General features: G+C 41.5%; 1 protein-coding gene across 14 annotated transcripts in view; it reads right to left on the reverse strand.

Moving 5' to 3' along the window:
- The window catches only part of BPTF (bromodomain PHD finger transcription factor), a 46,459-nt gene extending 31,242 nt beyond the window's left edge, over positions 1-15,217 (reverse strand). For 12 of the 14 annotated variants that reach the window (XM_080356591.1, XM_080356588.1, XM_080356584.1 and 9 more), the window contains exons 1-3: positions 14,359-15,147; positions 3,104-3,926; positions 297-520 (exon numbers count right to left, since the gene is read on the reverse strand). In XM_080356591.1, coding sequence (XP_080212717.1) covers positions 297-520; positions 3,104-3,926; positions 14,359-14,998 — 1,687 coding nt within the window. In that variant the 5' untranslated portion in view covers positions 14,999-15,147. Of the gene's footprint in view, positions 1-296; positions 521-3,103; positions 3,927-14,358 lie in introns of those variants that run through there. The other 2 variants (XM_080356580.1, XM_080356583.1) reach the window with 2 other exon arrangements.
- Between the last annotated feature and the right edge of the window lie 1,578 nt (positions 15,218-16,795).

Genomic DNA, 16,795 nt, shown 5'->3' on the forward strand with positions numbered 1-16,795 from the left:
CTCAGTTCCAGCAGGACAGGGAACTGCTGGAGAGAGTCCAGCGCAGCCACCAAGATGCTGGAGGGAGTGGAGCATCTCCCGTGTGAGGAAAGGCTGAGGGAGCTGGGGATCTGGAGCTGGACAAGAGAAGACTGAGAGGTGACCTCATTAACCAACCTCATTAGCCAACACTACACAGCTGTGCAGGTGCACCTGCATGATGCTTCTTATTAACTTCTATAAACTTCTTATAAGAAAATAAACCAGTATTTGATCCGAAGCACAACTTCTATGCCCATTAAACAAAATAGTCTCACCATTTGCTGCAGAAAGGAAAGACTTGTTGCTGCCCCGTGCTTTATTAGTAAGGTCTTCTGTCACATCCATGTGCCGATGAATTTCTTCACGCATTTCTTCCAGAGTTTTGCATAGATCAGCTTCCCAGTAATCTTTGTCCAGGCATTCGATTAACTCTGCCAGCTGTATCTTTGTGCTATAGTACCAGATCTTCTTATCCTTCTCACTTTCTGAATCTTCCTCTCTGTAAGAGTATATTTTAAATATTAATTTTAAAACATATGGATAAGTGACAAAAACTAATACCAGCCGACTTTTTGCAAAGAACTATTAATTGTCAATACCTGAGCGTGAATAAACAAGTCACATAAGGACAGCGATATGCACCCAGCCTAGTACCCAAACGCTCCTTTCTCGCTCCCCTCAGAGCTTCTCATGACAATTTGCTCAGGGAAGCTTTTGAAGAGTCTCCCTAAAACTGGTTTGTCCAATCTGGCAACAAAGTTTATTCTCATTACATTTACTGCTATTGTAACCAGTAATCTGTTACTAAGTCTCAAACGATTTGCAACGATGAGGGCAGGGCTCCCGAATCCATACAGGGCAGCGTTCCTGCCTGGTCAGGAAACAGCGAAGTCAGGAAATTCAAAGCACAGATCATCACATTCATAAAATATTGCACATTAGCATCCACAGCATCCACCTGTGGGAGCTCCAGTAAGGTACAAAAGAACCATCATAAGACCCTTTGAAAAGACCAAGAGATTTCCACTTTTTTCATCTGGGATTCTCCCTTATGGCAACTTAACCATCATTGATCTACTATTTTTCACATTCTATTTATGAAACAACTGTAATATTTGCAAAGCGGAACACTACTAAAATAAGGCAGCTATGAAGTTATTAATGGCAATACCACTCAAAATTCAACTACTAATTTGTCACAAACATTACCACAAAACAGACTTTTGGTTTTGATAATAAAACCTGGTGTATTGCAAAGAAATACTATCATTTCTCTCATAAAGGCCTTTGCTCATGCAAAGCAACTGATTATACTTTACTCATTTACTATTCTAAGGCACCACTAACTTTCCCTTAGTTTTAGCAGGTTAGTATGGTTAAGTTTATAAAGTTTTCCAAGAAAACAGCTCATTTCAGGAAGAATGCCCACATACTGCACATTGAAAAGTAACAGCTGAACACTGATGATCATTTGAGTCTATGGAATATTCTGTGCCTCTAGTCTTCCACGTTAGAGAAAAATTATTTAAACCGTGCTTCCTTTAAACCAAGGAAGTTATTTACTAACAATAATAGTAAGGGCAGCACCTTTATTATTGTTTGTGAACAAAAGCCACAGAGGAGGAAGATAAAGGCCAACACCCAGCAACTAAGATGGAAGGGGAGATGAGAATGCACAGCTTATACAACAAGAGGAAAGAAAAGGGTACAACAAAATGCTTAAGTAAAAAGGCCAGGGCAAGTGTGCCTTGTGAATTATCCCTGGCAATGTCCAATGCAAGTAGTGAGAGAGAAACACGGGCAGAGCAGCAATGGTGAGGCTGCTCTGCTCCTTACACACGCTGCAGAATGTAATGCTGTTGCTAAGGTTATATTTTTATCATTTCTTAGCTCTCCAAAAAGGGAACTTTAACCTTTCATTTTGAACTCCTAGCTCATTACACCGTTATTTGCTAGATAGATATGCCATTTATACATCTTCCTATATGACCTAGATACGCAACAATGGGAACACTATCCAGCCTCCCCATCCCACCCCATACAGCTGTGCTGTAAGTACCATTTGCCAGCGAGCACCTGAGGCACAGAGGCCTGTACACCTCGTGTAAATTCTGACCGTGATCATCCAACTGTTTTCTTCTTCTCCTACTTTCTCCCCACACTTAGCAAATCTGAAGCTGGCACAGCTACACCAATGCAGCCAGGATGTGCATGTGTATCACCTGAAAACCCCAAGAAGTGCCTGAGTATAGAGTATAAACCCCACAAAGGAGCGTAAAAGATTCCCTGCATCTTTTAAAAGATTACCTGACACTACTGTGGCATCTATAACCCACAGAAACTAAAAATAATCAAACAGGGACTTTTTTTCCACCAGTGTGAAAGAACAACACAGGAAACAAAGAGCAGTGATAATTAATACTTACAGCACCAGCTAACAACGTGTTAGAGAAAGAGCACTATATTTTAAAGGACTAAAACCAGGAGATTGTGTAAAACATAAAACAGTAGAGGGCTTAAAGACAGGCATTTCTTGTGATTTTGACTTTGTTTATACCTATAGAAGTGTTCACATACGTCTTCTGCATTCTAGTTAATAGCTATGGCAAATACATTTGGGTGCCTCTGAAAGTCTCGGTTTCAAAGGCAGACGCATCAAACCAGCACCGGTATCTAATACTATCGAAGCAGGTGACAGTATCCCAGAATTACTGTCCTATATACCACGTCATCATAAAGAGAGTTAAACTACTTTTCAGGAACTTTTACAAGAAAGGGGAAGAGTTCTCCTTAAAGTTCCCTTTCTTTTCCTCACATTCATGTGTTTTAGGTACATTGATATTAAGCCAGAGGCCATGCTTTTCCCCTCCTTTTTATATATGTATTATGAGAATATTTAGTTTGGAGAAAATGGATGGATTTATTACATGGTCCTTAGAAGTCTGTTTACGAAACAGCAAGCGATGGTCTTATCTAAAGGTAGAACCATTTTAAAACAGCAACAGCAACTTACAGCATATATTAAAAATACATTCAATACAACACGATTGTTCAGAAAACACCAAATGATTAGTTTACTTACATAATGATTCTTCTGTTCAGGAACCAGTATTTTCGCCTATGCCGGTCATATCCAATAGGTTCATGTCGAATGTATGGTTTGTTTTTTTGGATTTCAGCAACACAGTCAGTTACTCCAGGCACCTTGTGTGCTACGCAGACCTCACACTGCCACTCGTCTTCTGGGACCTCTTCAAGAGGTGGTTTCACGCACTCCAAATGGTACACGGCTGAACACGTTTCACAGCAAAGCAAATCCCCAAGTTTGTGACAAACCCTACAATGATCATCATACTGAATGACACCTTCTGACATTAACTCTTCACGTGCAATGTTTGTTGTAAGAAACTGATCCACTAAGAACTGCAGGACTTTGATTTTATTCTCTACTGGTCCATAAGGATAGTCCTCTGTCTCTTGGAAAGGAAGAACATGATGGTATTCCTTGTCACTCTCACAATATACCCGCAGAACCTCTGGCCACGTCATTCCATCTATGAAATACAAAGTGGAATTAACGCTATCTTTGAGGTCAGCAGGTCCAAAGGTAGTATTTGAAGTGTCTTCTTCACGCAAAACTGCTTTTAAAAGCACTATATGCATCTCTGCCATAAGTGTGCACTGCTCTTGACTTACCAGAGCAGCACAGAAGTCCTCAAAACGAAAAGGAGAGAGGCGTAAAACAGTGCCAAAGTTCCTCAATACCTCATAGATGGCAATAACATTCATTATATGCTCACTAGGCACCATTAAGTCCTCTGAGGATTTAGGAAACTCCAAGGGCGGGATATCTTTTTCTTCCAATATCGGAGAACGAGGACGATGCACTCTTTGTCTTCTCCTACCTGCAATAAGAAACAACAATAAGGATTTTGCCATTCACAGGTTAAGACATTTAAACGCCTATCATCAATGACTGTGTCAAACTTTCCAAACTATTACAAATTAAGGATTTGCATATTACATAAATGTGATACTTCAGCTAAGAATCTTGTATTTTAATTAGCAGCATGAAAACACACAAGATATCTGGAGTTTCGCTTCAGACACTTAGAGCAGTTGCGTTTCCCATATAAGACACATCTACTGAATCTTTAAAATGATGTCTAGAATTTTAATTGTTTAAATCAGTTAAAAAGAAAGACATTTCCCTCAGCAAAAATATTAATCTAGAATTTTTTCTTGTTCTTATTCTGCATGACTAGTTTATCATTCATTCTTGGAATTTTAATGTTAAACTTGAAACATCAAGGTTCAAACAAGAGATATCTTATATTAAAATATTGCAAGCTATTCTCCTATCCAGCAACAGTATACAGGAAAGATCATTTCAAGCAGACGTCTTCGGATATCGATTTCAACCAAATTAAAATAAAAGAGAAGCTAAATCACTTTGTCCTCTGTTTTCTCCTGGATCCCTCCAAGCCAGAAACAAATGTTAAACATGAAATTTTATGAAAATGTTTCAGGAACTCCCAGTTTTTCAAAGCAAACAAATAAAAACCCACCCCCATGTGTCAATTAAAGAGGAGAGTTATCCACAGAATGGGGAGGGGGCAGAATTATGGAAGGACAAAGCCAAACACAAACAGCTGTTCTGAAGAGCTGTTTCACTACCTAAAAGACCTAAAGTCTTCAAGAAACATCTTGATGCATAATGGACTGTTTATCAAATGATTCCAGAAAGAAAATGAATCAATCATTGAGCCGGTGTGGCAAGATGACACCAGATCCACCTCTTCCTCTCAAACTTTAAAGAGTGAAATCTTATGCAACAAATTACATGCTCTGAAACAATATAGAAGATGAACTGCCAGATGTTTCCATTACAGAAGTAATGGGTCAACATCATCTGCATATAAAAATAAATTTCCAAGTTAAGTTTGAGTTCTGACAGTGGAAAATGGAAGAATGCTTGTGTGACTGTCTTCCAATGTGCTTCTGCACACATCAGTGGAAAATGTTTAATCATGGCAAACGCACGAAAACACAGGAGTTTCGCAGCCAGGTGCAAAGCAAGCGTTCTGACAGCAATACTTAGATTAAACCCAACTTTTCTATCATCGTGTTCCAAAATCATATATGCATAAACCTGAACTGGTTTCTCTACAAGACCCCAAAGCAAAACCCAAGCAGGCTCACAGATTAAACTCCTTTATGGCCCAGAAGGCTCCTCCAGAATGGCAGAACAGGGCAGGCTGAGGCCTGGCAGGTGGTCATGCAAGACAGGGCAGAGCAGATATTCTGAGATCACTGATGCTCTTCACAGAGCTCAAACGTCACAAAAAGCAGGAGGGCTATAAACTCAGATTCTTTTCAGTGTTTGCAACCGTACCAGAATAAAGCTGTAAAAGAAACAGCCCTTCTGGAAAGCAAGCAGCAAGAATGATTACCCTGGCTTACCTAAATTAATCACAACTGGCAAAGCCCCTCCCTGAAATTTCAGGCAAAGATAAACCAGAATGAAGGAACACTGCTGAAAGCAGCAAAGACTCCTTATTTCCTCTCTTTTGTTGTGATTTTCTACGCCAAGAATAAAGTTATAACTGTCTTATGCAGCAGATACTGCATCTCAACACCCCCAATCCATTCTGTAGATCACACATTGCATCCCAAGAGCTCTGATAATTTATCTTTTCAGACAATTCTACACTGCATATAAGCTAAAAAAGTGAAGTATTCAAAGATGCAGAATACTTTAGAAAGAAATGGTACCCAGACATATTTTACTTGAGTGGCTTGCTGGCATAATATTTCAAATATTTTTTCCCCTTTCTTTCCAATTTCACTTTCAGTTTATCATTGACATTTGCTGCACCCAGGTTGAACAGAACATGAAGTCCAGAACTTTGAAGGATCACAAAGTGTGATTTAGAAATTTAGAAATTCCAGACAATTTCTGCTTAAACATATTTCTGTTTGATGTATAAACTACAATCTCAATAAATACTCCAGACACCTTTAAAAAACAATCCCTCTCCCCCCCCAATAAACCAAACCAATAAAACCAAGCAGTCTAATCTCCAGTGAAACTGATGGATATTCGCTACCAAGGTGCTCCCAAATCTTGAACCAGTCTCAGTGCTGTTGAGTTTAAATGACCAGCGTAGGCCAAGGGAATCTGACAGAACCATGTCAAAGTGCCAGAGTCCCTGTTTTGAGCTGAAATGTTCACATTCTGCTGGTTGGGTGGATAAACCCTCCCATCTCACTCACTCAGACAGCTGAAGAAATGCAGGTTTGAACTCCAAATAATGACTCTGGGCTCATTTGCAATTCTGATAATAACAATTTCTTCTTTGCTAATTACCTGCAGTGTGCTGCCAACCCAGACAGCTCACACTACTTAGGAGCAGCTTCAACTTCTGGGAAGGTTTTGAAGATCACAGTTCATGTTTACCCAACTGTTCTTCATACACACACACAAAAATCCCTCAAATTTGGAAAAACGTTTTCCTACAATACACATATCCGACTTTTCAAGCTCTTCACTTCTAAGGAAAATCTTCTATTTTCCACAAGACAAACAGTGCAATGCTTGAATTTGATATTCACTGACAGATTTAAAAACAAAACAAAATTGCGGTCTCTTCAAACATTTGTATGTTCTATTTATTTTACTTTTAATTATTTTAGAAATTCTGAGATTTGAAAACAACCTCTTTTTTTTTTTACTTGTCATTCATCATGGCTTTTGCCCTCCACTGGGAACTCTGCGTACTGTATGTGACAGGTGTTAACTGAAATGTAATTAAATTGATTCAAAGTACTCAATTTAATGATCTCAATTTCAGTATTTAAGAGAGAAGTGCAAGGTTGTGTAGGCTATGCAATTGATAATTACACAATAACAAAGAGTTATTTTGATTTGGGACACTACATATCTTCATTACATTCATACGTATTTAAAATAATATCAGGAAGTGAAACAGTATGACAAATTCAGGGCAATGACCACACTGAGCAGTCAGCAGAATTACACTGTTGCTCTCTTAACTTTGTATTACTGCATCACCTACTGCCAGTAATATTTTTCAATTTATCTTGGTATCAATAACTTTGGATAAATAATTTTTATTATTTGTCATGAATAATTTCCCATGTGTGGAAATCTCCCAGGTTTTTGTTTTAAGTAGAAAATGCAGTGTGTACTACTTTGTCTAAAACAAAAAGTAACATCAGGAGGATTCCAGAGCAGGTGTACCAGAAGAAGTTAATTCTCCTTTAGGCACCACCACCACTTCACTGGACTTTTAAGCTGAATCTAGATGTATCTACTCTCAATTAAAGAAAAATCAATTTACTCACACTGACGTTTCCCAAAATGGACTCAAGTTTTATCACACATAAATTGTATACTTCTAAGATCATTTCTGCATGTTATCCAAATCCCTGAATCAAATTCCACTTTCAAGTTTGAACCAGTGCAAAGAGAGAAAACGACAAACTTCTACGCCATCCAAATTCCATAGCTTTATTTGGAAGGATAAATTGATCTGCCAATAGCCTTCTGCTGCCACGACTGGACTATTTACAGGATCCAGATCATCTTGAGTGTCTCAGCATTATACTTCTATCTAGCATACGCTTCTTTTAAATCACATTCCTTCACTAGTTGTCTCCAAAAGTGATGAAGTAGTCTGCAATGGTTGCCTCTCCCTATTTTGAATTCTCTAGTTGAAGAGCTGCCTGTAATTAAGATTAAAGAGTAAACAATTTTATTCACATGGCACATTTAATTATAGATATTGATAATTATAGTCTACACTTACCATTATTTATTAAAATAATTTATATTACAAATATTTAAGCAAAACACACTAATGATATTTGAAGTAAAATGAAGTTACTGAAGTAACAGGCTGAGCACCCAAACCCAGGATTACTGAAGCACTTTAAAAAAAAGTAAACCCTTGCTTTATTTATTTTATTTAGTTTCTGTCTATTCAACCTATTTGGTTCAAATGCTGACCCCTTTAAAAATTCAGAAATAGAGTTTAATGGGATCAAAAAGCTCGTCTCTATTTTCATTCACAGACTGAAATAAGAAAAGAGGAAGTCGGGTCTGTTCTTTACCACAGGACTATATGGAACTTAACTGTTCTTTAACCACCTTTAACATATCTCTGGTTTATATAGACAGTTTTAAAACAGAGTATCTGAATGATCTATTTACATCAGTGTCCAGAATACAGAAAGGTTCTACCGTGATTAAATATGACTTTCGGGCTCTTTGTGCTTTAGTTGTATTCCAATTGCCAACCACACGTAGCCCAACAAAAACCCCAAAAATCCAGTTTTGCCTCGTGTTACTTATGTTCCACATCCCTTTGCTTCAGATGTACAGTGCTACTTAACACGGCCTTTTAGGCCAACATATTTCAAGTCATGTCCTGGTGCTTGGTCCTACATAACTAATACTCTGCCAGAGCCACTGTCTTGTTTAAATGGGGACAAAGTGGTACTTGCTCCGGTATGACCTAAAAAATAAACACCGGTTCTAGCATTTCTCGATTAGAAAGCTTGCAAGTGGTCTCATTTCTCTTCTCTAAAAGCTTTCCCTTTCTCAGCACTTGGGCACTAAGGCTTCAGCCTAAGAATTCCAGTTCTCAGCTGCAGTGAAGAGGATAAACTTGATAGAGAATAGGGGAGAGAAAAGACAAGACAGAGGAGTTTCAGATATTTCAGGAATCTGGCACAGGAGGGGTAAAAAATAAACAACAAACCCTATGAAGGAACACTCCACAAAACTGACCGCAGCAAGCGAAAAGACTTCCCATTTTACCCCAATAAGAGATTATTTTTTGGCTTCAAGTTCCACAAGTCAAGTCTAACTACACTACTCTTAACATAAAAGTTCATGTTTAGTAAAACAGAACTGGGTTGGTTTTGTTTTCCAGATCATGAGTCACTACAGAAACTTCTCAACATAAAGACCCATTGGTGGTTATGTGATGTCCCAAAAGCACGAGTACTCCTTAGTTATTCCTTCCTGAGGGAAATTTTGACTTTTGATGACCCTCCCAAACTCCCCAGGACTGTCCCACTTTTGTTTGGTTCTAATAAACACACAAGAAACAGAGAGTCCCTGTCTCATGTTACTACTTTGCACTATGCAAGTTTCAGATGAGAATGTACAGCAACACACAAGTTCTCCTCAGGTATCACTGAGAAAACTGAAAATAGTTGATGAAAATGCATGAGAACATTTTTTTTCCAGACCAGAATGCATAAACTGAATATAGCTACATGTTTATCACAGCAATATCCAAACTGGTTCCTTAATTAAAAGTCAACCTCTTGGGAGAGCATTTGCTCAGCTTACACCAAAGAAGAAAAAGCAGTAAAATCAGTTTAACATAAAATAAGAATATATTATGAAAAGCAGCACTAAAATAGAAAAATCTAAATATTTTTCTTGGGTTGGGCCAAAATTAAAGGCTTTGACTTACACAAAACACTTTTTTTCCTTTTAAAAATGCCAACATGGCAATAAACATATTTCTAATATCTACAAGTCAAATAATTTATTCCAGAAAAGCAATTCTGAAAGAGTAAGATGCATTTGTAACTACTTATAAGTGCAGCTCCGATTTGAATATTGCTCTGCAACAACTGTACCTCACCCAAATGTATTTATTTTGTCGGAAAAGAAGAAAACAAACCAACCACAAACCAGATTAAACTTAAAATATAACTTGATATTCAAAATAGTTGAAGACTATATACTAATACTATATGCTAATAGTAGCAGACTTCTAAATCCAACCAGTGTTCTCTACTGATTTTCCATTAAGAATTTCATTTCTCACCATTATGGCCATGAGTACACCCTCAGCAGGAGCCAGGAATACAAACTCGCATGTTCCGAGGCATCACTTGAACATTTGGATAACTAATGCAGGTCAGGCAGCAGATAAGATCCCACATTGTCATTCTGAGAAGTACTCAGAGTAACAGCCCTTTTGTGCCTACAAGCCAGGCCAAAGGGAAGGAAAAAAGAAGTAGCACTAATATAACAATTTTCTGGACCATTCTGGCAGACAATTTCTTAGTCGGGGCACACTCAGGATAAGCTGTAACTGATAGCAGAGATCAGCTCCAATCTACTAAAATGCACATTTATTCGCCTTATACCAGTCCTGTGCAATACAACTGTCAGCTACGGAATACTATTGCACACCTACAAAAATAAAAGTTTGCACAATAAACTCAACTGCAACACATTAAATTATTCCACCTTTTACAACATACTCTGATAATGGGGCTTCTTAGAATGATGACTAAGTGACAAATGCTCTCTTCAGATAACTGCAAATTTGCACATCAATACAGCAGAATCAGCCCCAGATTTACTCCTTTGGCCTTCTACACAATTTCTTTGCTGGGACTCATCTTCGACATTTTTCACGACTGGCATGATGAACTAGCGACAATTCCTCTAGAGTACAAATCAAAGTTCAGATTACTAAACGGTAACATATGAGTGTGCCAGATTTAATTTGGAGAACAGGGTACCCCAGGTGAGATGTGTGGGAAGGTGGTAAATCATCGCACACAGACAAAAGCAGCTGCCTATCTTACTGTTCTATCTCAATGTCTCCACTTTAACAGTTCTTCAAGAGCATGAAAACGTGTTAAGATACAAAATTACTACAGACAAACAAGATGCAGCACCTTGTTTCCAGTTAAATTCCGTCACTCAGAAGACAAAGGCACACTGGTGAATTACTGGTTAACAGAAGCGATGGTCAATCACTGCAAATATTCAGACTAGCAAAATCCATCTAAAGAATGTATTTAATGCACTTTAAGACAAACCTTTTGGCTCATGACTCCACCGTTGTGGATTTGCTTGTTAGATAGACTGATGATTATTATCTCGGTCAAAATCTAGATGTATAGCTCTTTCTAAGGCTAGTTTTCCTAGTTTTTGAAGAAGGAAATGAAGAAACAAAAGGAAGGACTTCTAAGCATCTTGATTAAATCCTTTTCTAAAATTCTGCGACATGCAGAAAATACTTGTTATCTATAAAGCAATTGTGACAAGCCTAAAGTATAACTTAGAGTGGACAGGTGATAGCAAAAACGTTTAGTGATACAAGGTATATAGGATACCCATCCAAAAAATACATCTCCCTTCTGGGGACACAGGTATAAGTGAGAAGGGACATAACACACACCTAGAAAATCCCTCTACCAAGAGTCTGTCCCACAGAAGTAAATGCAATGATAAACATCATACGTATTCACACAATAAGCTTTCACTGTACCATTATTAAGCATTATATCAAACGCATTTTACCATTTTCAAGATTTTGCTTCTTTAAATAGTTGAATAATAATACAGTAAAAAAGAGTAGTCCTACATCCAAGTTCAAGATACATTGTAAACGCCCCAGCAGAGCCCCAAAATTGAGCCTTTCTTGGCTAGAGACACTGCACTATGATCTTTTAATTCATTGTTCAATCTAAGTTCTAAAAAACTCTAAGAAGTCTGTCACCCATTTAAGCGGATGTGATTTATGTGCAAAACCTTGATTAGTAGGAGAGTTTGATTGGGATTGCAATTTTTCAATGCCCTGCTCTCAAAAAATAAACTCTTCAGCCCCCAAGACTACATCCTGAGAGTGGTAATAATTCAGGTTGCAGGTGACTGAGGGAAGATAAGTAGGGAAGGGATCGCTCAGCATCTCTAGCAGGAAAAAACAAACAAAAAACCAAGCAGGAACCCCACAATTGTGCTAGGGGCCAGTTTAAAACAATGGAGGAGACACTCCCTCAAGCCCTCCAGTTAACCACAGGAACTCTGTCACTGTGTATTACAATTTGTATGGTTTGAAGACAAACGTATGAAAGAAAAAAGCCTGTATCTAAACATAGCTAAATTCCAATTCTGGCCCCGCATGCACCTGAGTCACAGAGCACCGGGGTCCGTGAGGGAACTCCAAAGGTAAATCGCTGCCTGTCTCCCCTGTTCTTCACACTCTGCACTGGTCACTGTCAGATAAAAAGATATTGAGGTTGGGTGAATCTTCTCCTTGCCTATTAGTGCTGTTCTAATGTCAAGTATCTCTTCCTGGATTATGACAAGAGTAAGATTTCAATTAGTGCCACCACTGCCTAGCAGTGCTCACAATGTAGATATCTGTTCAGCAGAAAAAAAAGACAGAGACTGAGCTGATGGAATGAGAAGTTCCGACTTTCTTTGCAAAAGGGCAACAGCATGTCTGGGAGAGAGGGAAAGAGGGAGGGAGACCTTTGGGCAAATACTGAACTGATTAGAACAGCTAGTAAATTGCCAAAATAACAACACAGATGTTTTAACTATCAAAAAGTCAGTATTTAAAGAAAAAAACCCCAGAACATAAGGATGAAAATTATTACACTTAAACTTAGCTTTAAAAAATTAACTGAAATTACCCTGACCAAGAGAGAAATCAACATATAAATTAGCAAAATGGTTTCTAATACACCTAAATACCACATAAAACCTGTCTACGCTTGCACAACAATGCACACAGAGGTATCTTGTTATTTGCCAGAACGCTTAAGTACATTTCAAAGACTGAATACACCCATACTCTGTAGAACTCATTTTAAACCTGGATGCTCATGTAAAAAGTATTTTCCTGACCTAGCCAATTAACATAATAAAAATATTCCTGGACAAAAGCACCGCCAAAAAACCTAATAAAAATTAAAGGTACCACAACTAATCAGAAAATTAAGGGTTAAAAGTCAAGAGAGTACTTTAGAATACTTTTTCTTCTGAGAAGCCGGACCTCAATTTTTAAAGTAATAATTTTTTTAAGAATTCAATTTGATAGGAGGACATCCCTGCAACAGGTAACTAACACCTTAAAAGAAGTTCTCTCTAAATTAAATTAATTTACTAAGGCATGTACTTATTCTGATTCACTTCCTGAGCATATGGATACAGGTTTAAAAAATAAAACAGACTTACAGACACAGTTTTAAAAATCACTATCATGAAGTCACATAAGGAGCTGATACCATTAACTTACCCAAATAAAAACAAATGACACATTTAATAGCCGCTTTTAAAAGTTGGACTTTTTAAAGTTCCACCTTTTAAAAATCATTAGCTAACTACTCAAAACTACACTCCTTTTTTAATTAAGATGCAATGCATTTACACTAACAACCTGTTCCTCCCCTCTTCCAAACTGGCCAAATACTTTCACAACAGCAGTAGTTGTTATCCTGCAGCCCAACTCGGGAAACACTCTTAGGTTATCCCTAAGTTTAACTACTCTCCTGGTTCAGAGACTTGAGAAAAAAGAAATCCTAAACTTGAACTCAATTCTGGAATGAACTAAAATAAATCCAAAGTCCTTAAGTTTCAATAAAGAATTTTTGAAGCTTGAAATCCACATGGTTAATTAACTAATTAAGGACAAACAGAAGTGCAGGCCTTAAAATCTGAGCCCAGATTTGCCACTAGAGGTTAAAAATACAATCACAATGATGTTTAACAAGTTTTAACCCTAATATGAGTTTTAAAGGTTGCCATATCTTAAGATAAACGCAGTATTTTAAACCAAGACTTTTGACCCAACCTCCACCTTTTAATCTTTGTGTTTAACTAAAACTAGGTTTACACCCTTGCAATGAGGCCCTGTGCACTTTTCTCCAAACTATAACAATGCAATCTCCATTTTGAACAATGCACCTTATTTTCCTCCTTGTAAAGCTAGTTCTGTCTTAAAGCCAATAAATGCTGAATCCAGTTACCCCTCCGACTTCAAGAGCCTGAAAATTTTCAGTGCTCTTTTTTTTTTTAAAGCCACTTCAAGTTGCATGTGCTTCCTTTCCTTTTAACATCAAGTTATATTTGCAAGCACAAGCCATCCTTTCCTGTATATATTTGAAAGGACCTCTTTGCAAGGCATGCATCTTGGTTTTTAAATATAAAGTGAATGCCCCACACACTTCTGACATTGTTGCAACGTGCTCTGGTGTATCATGCATTTCTGCAGTCACCAGAATCCTCATGCATATTTGCAAAGCATCCCCTTGTTAATCGCATGTACTGCCCGCCCTCCCTTCATGTGTTTGTGAGCATCTCCTAATGTTCCCCGCATCCGTGGGGCTGCCAGTCGTTAAGGTGCAGACCCCTCTCCCTGTGAGTGCTTGCGGGCATCCCTCACACACGCACGGGAGGAAGAATGCGTGCGGACTGTATTTGCAAACCTAAAGGGAACATGTGGGGGGGCCCTCGACTTGTTTTAGTTCATCCCCCTGACGCTCTACCTGGGGTGCTGCTGTAGGTGCTGTGGCTCCTGAAGCTGCTCTCAGTGCAATAACTGGCATCGTCTTCATCCTCCATCTCCTCGGGGTAGTCGGAGTCGTCGTCGTCCTCCTCCTCCATTATCTCCTCTTCCTCTTCCTCCTCGGAGTCCTGGTTATCCTCGGGGTCTCCCTCCTCTTCCTCCTCGGACACCATGCTCTCCTCCTCCTCTTCGCTCTCATGATCATCGTACACCACTTTGCTGATGCTCCTCCTGGACGAGGCAGCCCTGCCTTGGCTGTTGCAGCTGCCTCCTCCGCCTCCTCCCCCTGCTCCTCCAGCCCCGGCCCTGCCCCTGCCCTTACCGCTGCTGCCTCCCCCACCAGGGGTGCTGCTGCCGCCGCTGCCTCCCTTCCTCTTGCTGCCCCCCCTGGGGGAGGCGGTGGCGGGGGAAGAGGCCTGGGCAGCCGCGGCTCCCTTCGCCTTGGGCCCCGCCGTCTCCGCCTGGGCCGAGGTCGCCCACCTGCCGCGGCTGCTGCCCCGCTGCCGGGACCTCAGCCCCCCGATGGGGCCCGCCGGGGCGGGCGGAGCCGGGGAGCTCGCCTGAGCGGTGCCCGCCGCCGGCTGCTGCTGCTTGGGCGGCCTGCCTCGCCGGCCCCGCATCTCTGGGCGCTGGCCGAGGGGGGAAGGGAGGGGGAAGGAAGGCTCGGGAGGGCGCTCGGAGTCCGGACAGGCGGCTACGGGAAAGCTCCCTCCCCTGCGAGGGATCCGGGCCGGGGAGGGGGGCCGCCGGAGCTGTGAGGGCCGAGGGCTCAATCCGAATTGCCGGCGTCCCGCTCCGGATCGCCACCGGCCGCCATCTTGTTTCTTCGTCTCTGCCTCGGCTCGCTCCGCTCTGACTGGGGGAAGCGGCGGCGGCAGCAGGCCCCGAGCGCCTCACGTGACCGGCCGCGCCCGCCAGCCGCCGCCAGGGGGCGCCACCGCCGCCGCCCGCCAAGAGCCATGTTGGAGCTGGCGCGCTGGGGCGGCTCCGCGCCCCCCCGGCCGCCCCCGGCCCCTGGTAACCCCACCGCCGCTCCCTCCGCGCTCTCTTTGCCGCCTTCTCCCCCGCCGCCACACGGCGTGTGTGTCCCCAGCTCACCGCCACCTGTCACCAGGCGCTGTCCCGCCACCGCCGCCCACCACGAGGTTCCCCTCACGGCTGAGGTGCCCGCGCGCCCCGCTCGCGCTCACCGTCTCCTCACACCTGAGCGGCGGCGCCCGGTACCGCTCCTGTCCCGCAGCTCGACCCGCTCCTCAGGGGAGCCCCCCCGGACTGCCACCCCCCAGCTCCCGGTCCCACGGCTGCAGGGGACACCTGTGAACGCAGGTAGGCGACAGCGGGCTCTGCGCTGCCCTCCGCCCGCCAAACCCAGAGGCACTGGCTCTCCCCTCAGGAGCCGTTTCCCTCCTTCACCGCGCTGAGGCGGTTGCCCCCAGTGCCAGGCTGGGCCCTTGGCCACCGCTACATTCAGCTCTTGGTGTTTTAAATCGTGACCCATTATGCAGAAATTAAAACCCTCAGCTCACTGCTACCGAGCCAGGGTGGGTGTAAAGTAAAAGAAACTGAGGAGATCACAGACAGCCCCGCCATTTGCATTTTTGTCCATCCACTTTATCTGAACTGCTGCGTCTGCAATTTACTGGAGCACTGCAAAAAAAGAGATGGGCTTCATGTCTTTTTTATTCCCTCGTTTTCCCATTTTCCAGAGCTGCTAAAGAGCTTAAAATCGGCAAAAACCAATTGCACTGCTGGGTTTCTAATGCCACCTGCCACCATTAGAATTCAGGGTATCAGTTTCGTGAGCAAAAGCAGAACAAACCCAAAGCTGGCCCAGGGCATCCAAATATCTTGCATTTCTTACAACCAGCCTTCTTTTAATTGCTGAAACAGCTTTAAGATCCCAGGTCCTAAGTCTTATCATTAGCAAAGAAGTGCACTCGCATTTTCATTTTCTCTCAGTCCCTTGGTTATGCTTCGGTCTGATGTAAAACCCAATACTGGTCATGCCACAAGCATGCCAGCTGTATGTCCAATGTGTAATTTAATTTGCATTCTTCTGTAGTAATTTATGAAGTGCCTTTTGTTCATTAACTTGTTGCTCGGGCGGAGAACCTCATTAAACCCATAAACCTGCCACAGTGTCGAGCATGCAACAATGGCACCAGGCAGCAGGGTTCAGCCCAATTTTCACTCTTAGACCCAGCTTTTTATCTGCATCTCTTTCGCATTCGGTGTTGCAGCTGCACAGGCTCAGAGCCATGTTCTAGACACAGTAAAATACAGACACAGCAACACCAGCAGACAACATTGCCTAACCCCATTTACACCTTTATACTCAATTTGCATTCCAAATCTTTCAAAGTTACCTTTAGATTGCTTACGTCAGGCTATTTTTTGCAGCCTCTACCTGTAGTAGA

The sequence above is a fragment of the Nesoenas mayeri genome, assembly GCF_963082525.1.
Source record: "Nesoenas mayeri genome assembly, chromosome: 19".
Classification (NCBI taxonomy): Eukaryota; Metazoa; Chordata; class Aves; order Columbiformes; family Columbidae; genus Nesoenas; species Nesoenas mayeri.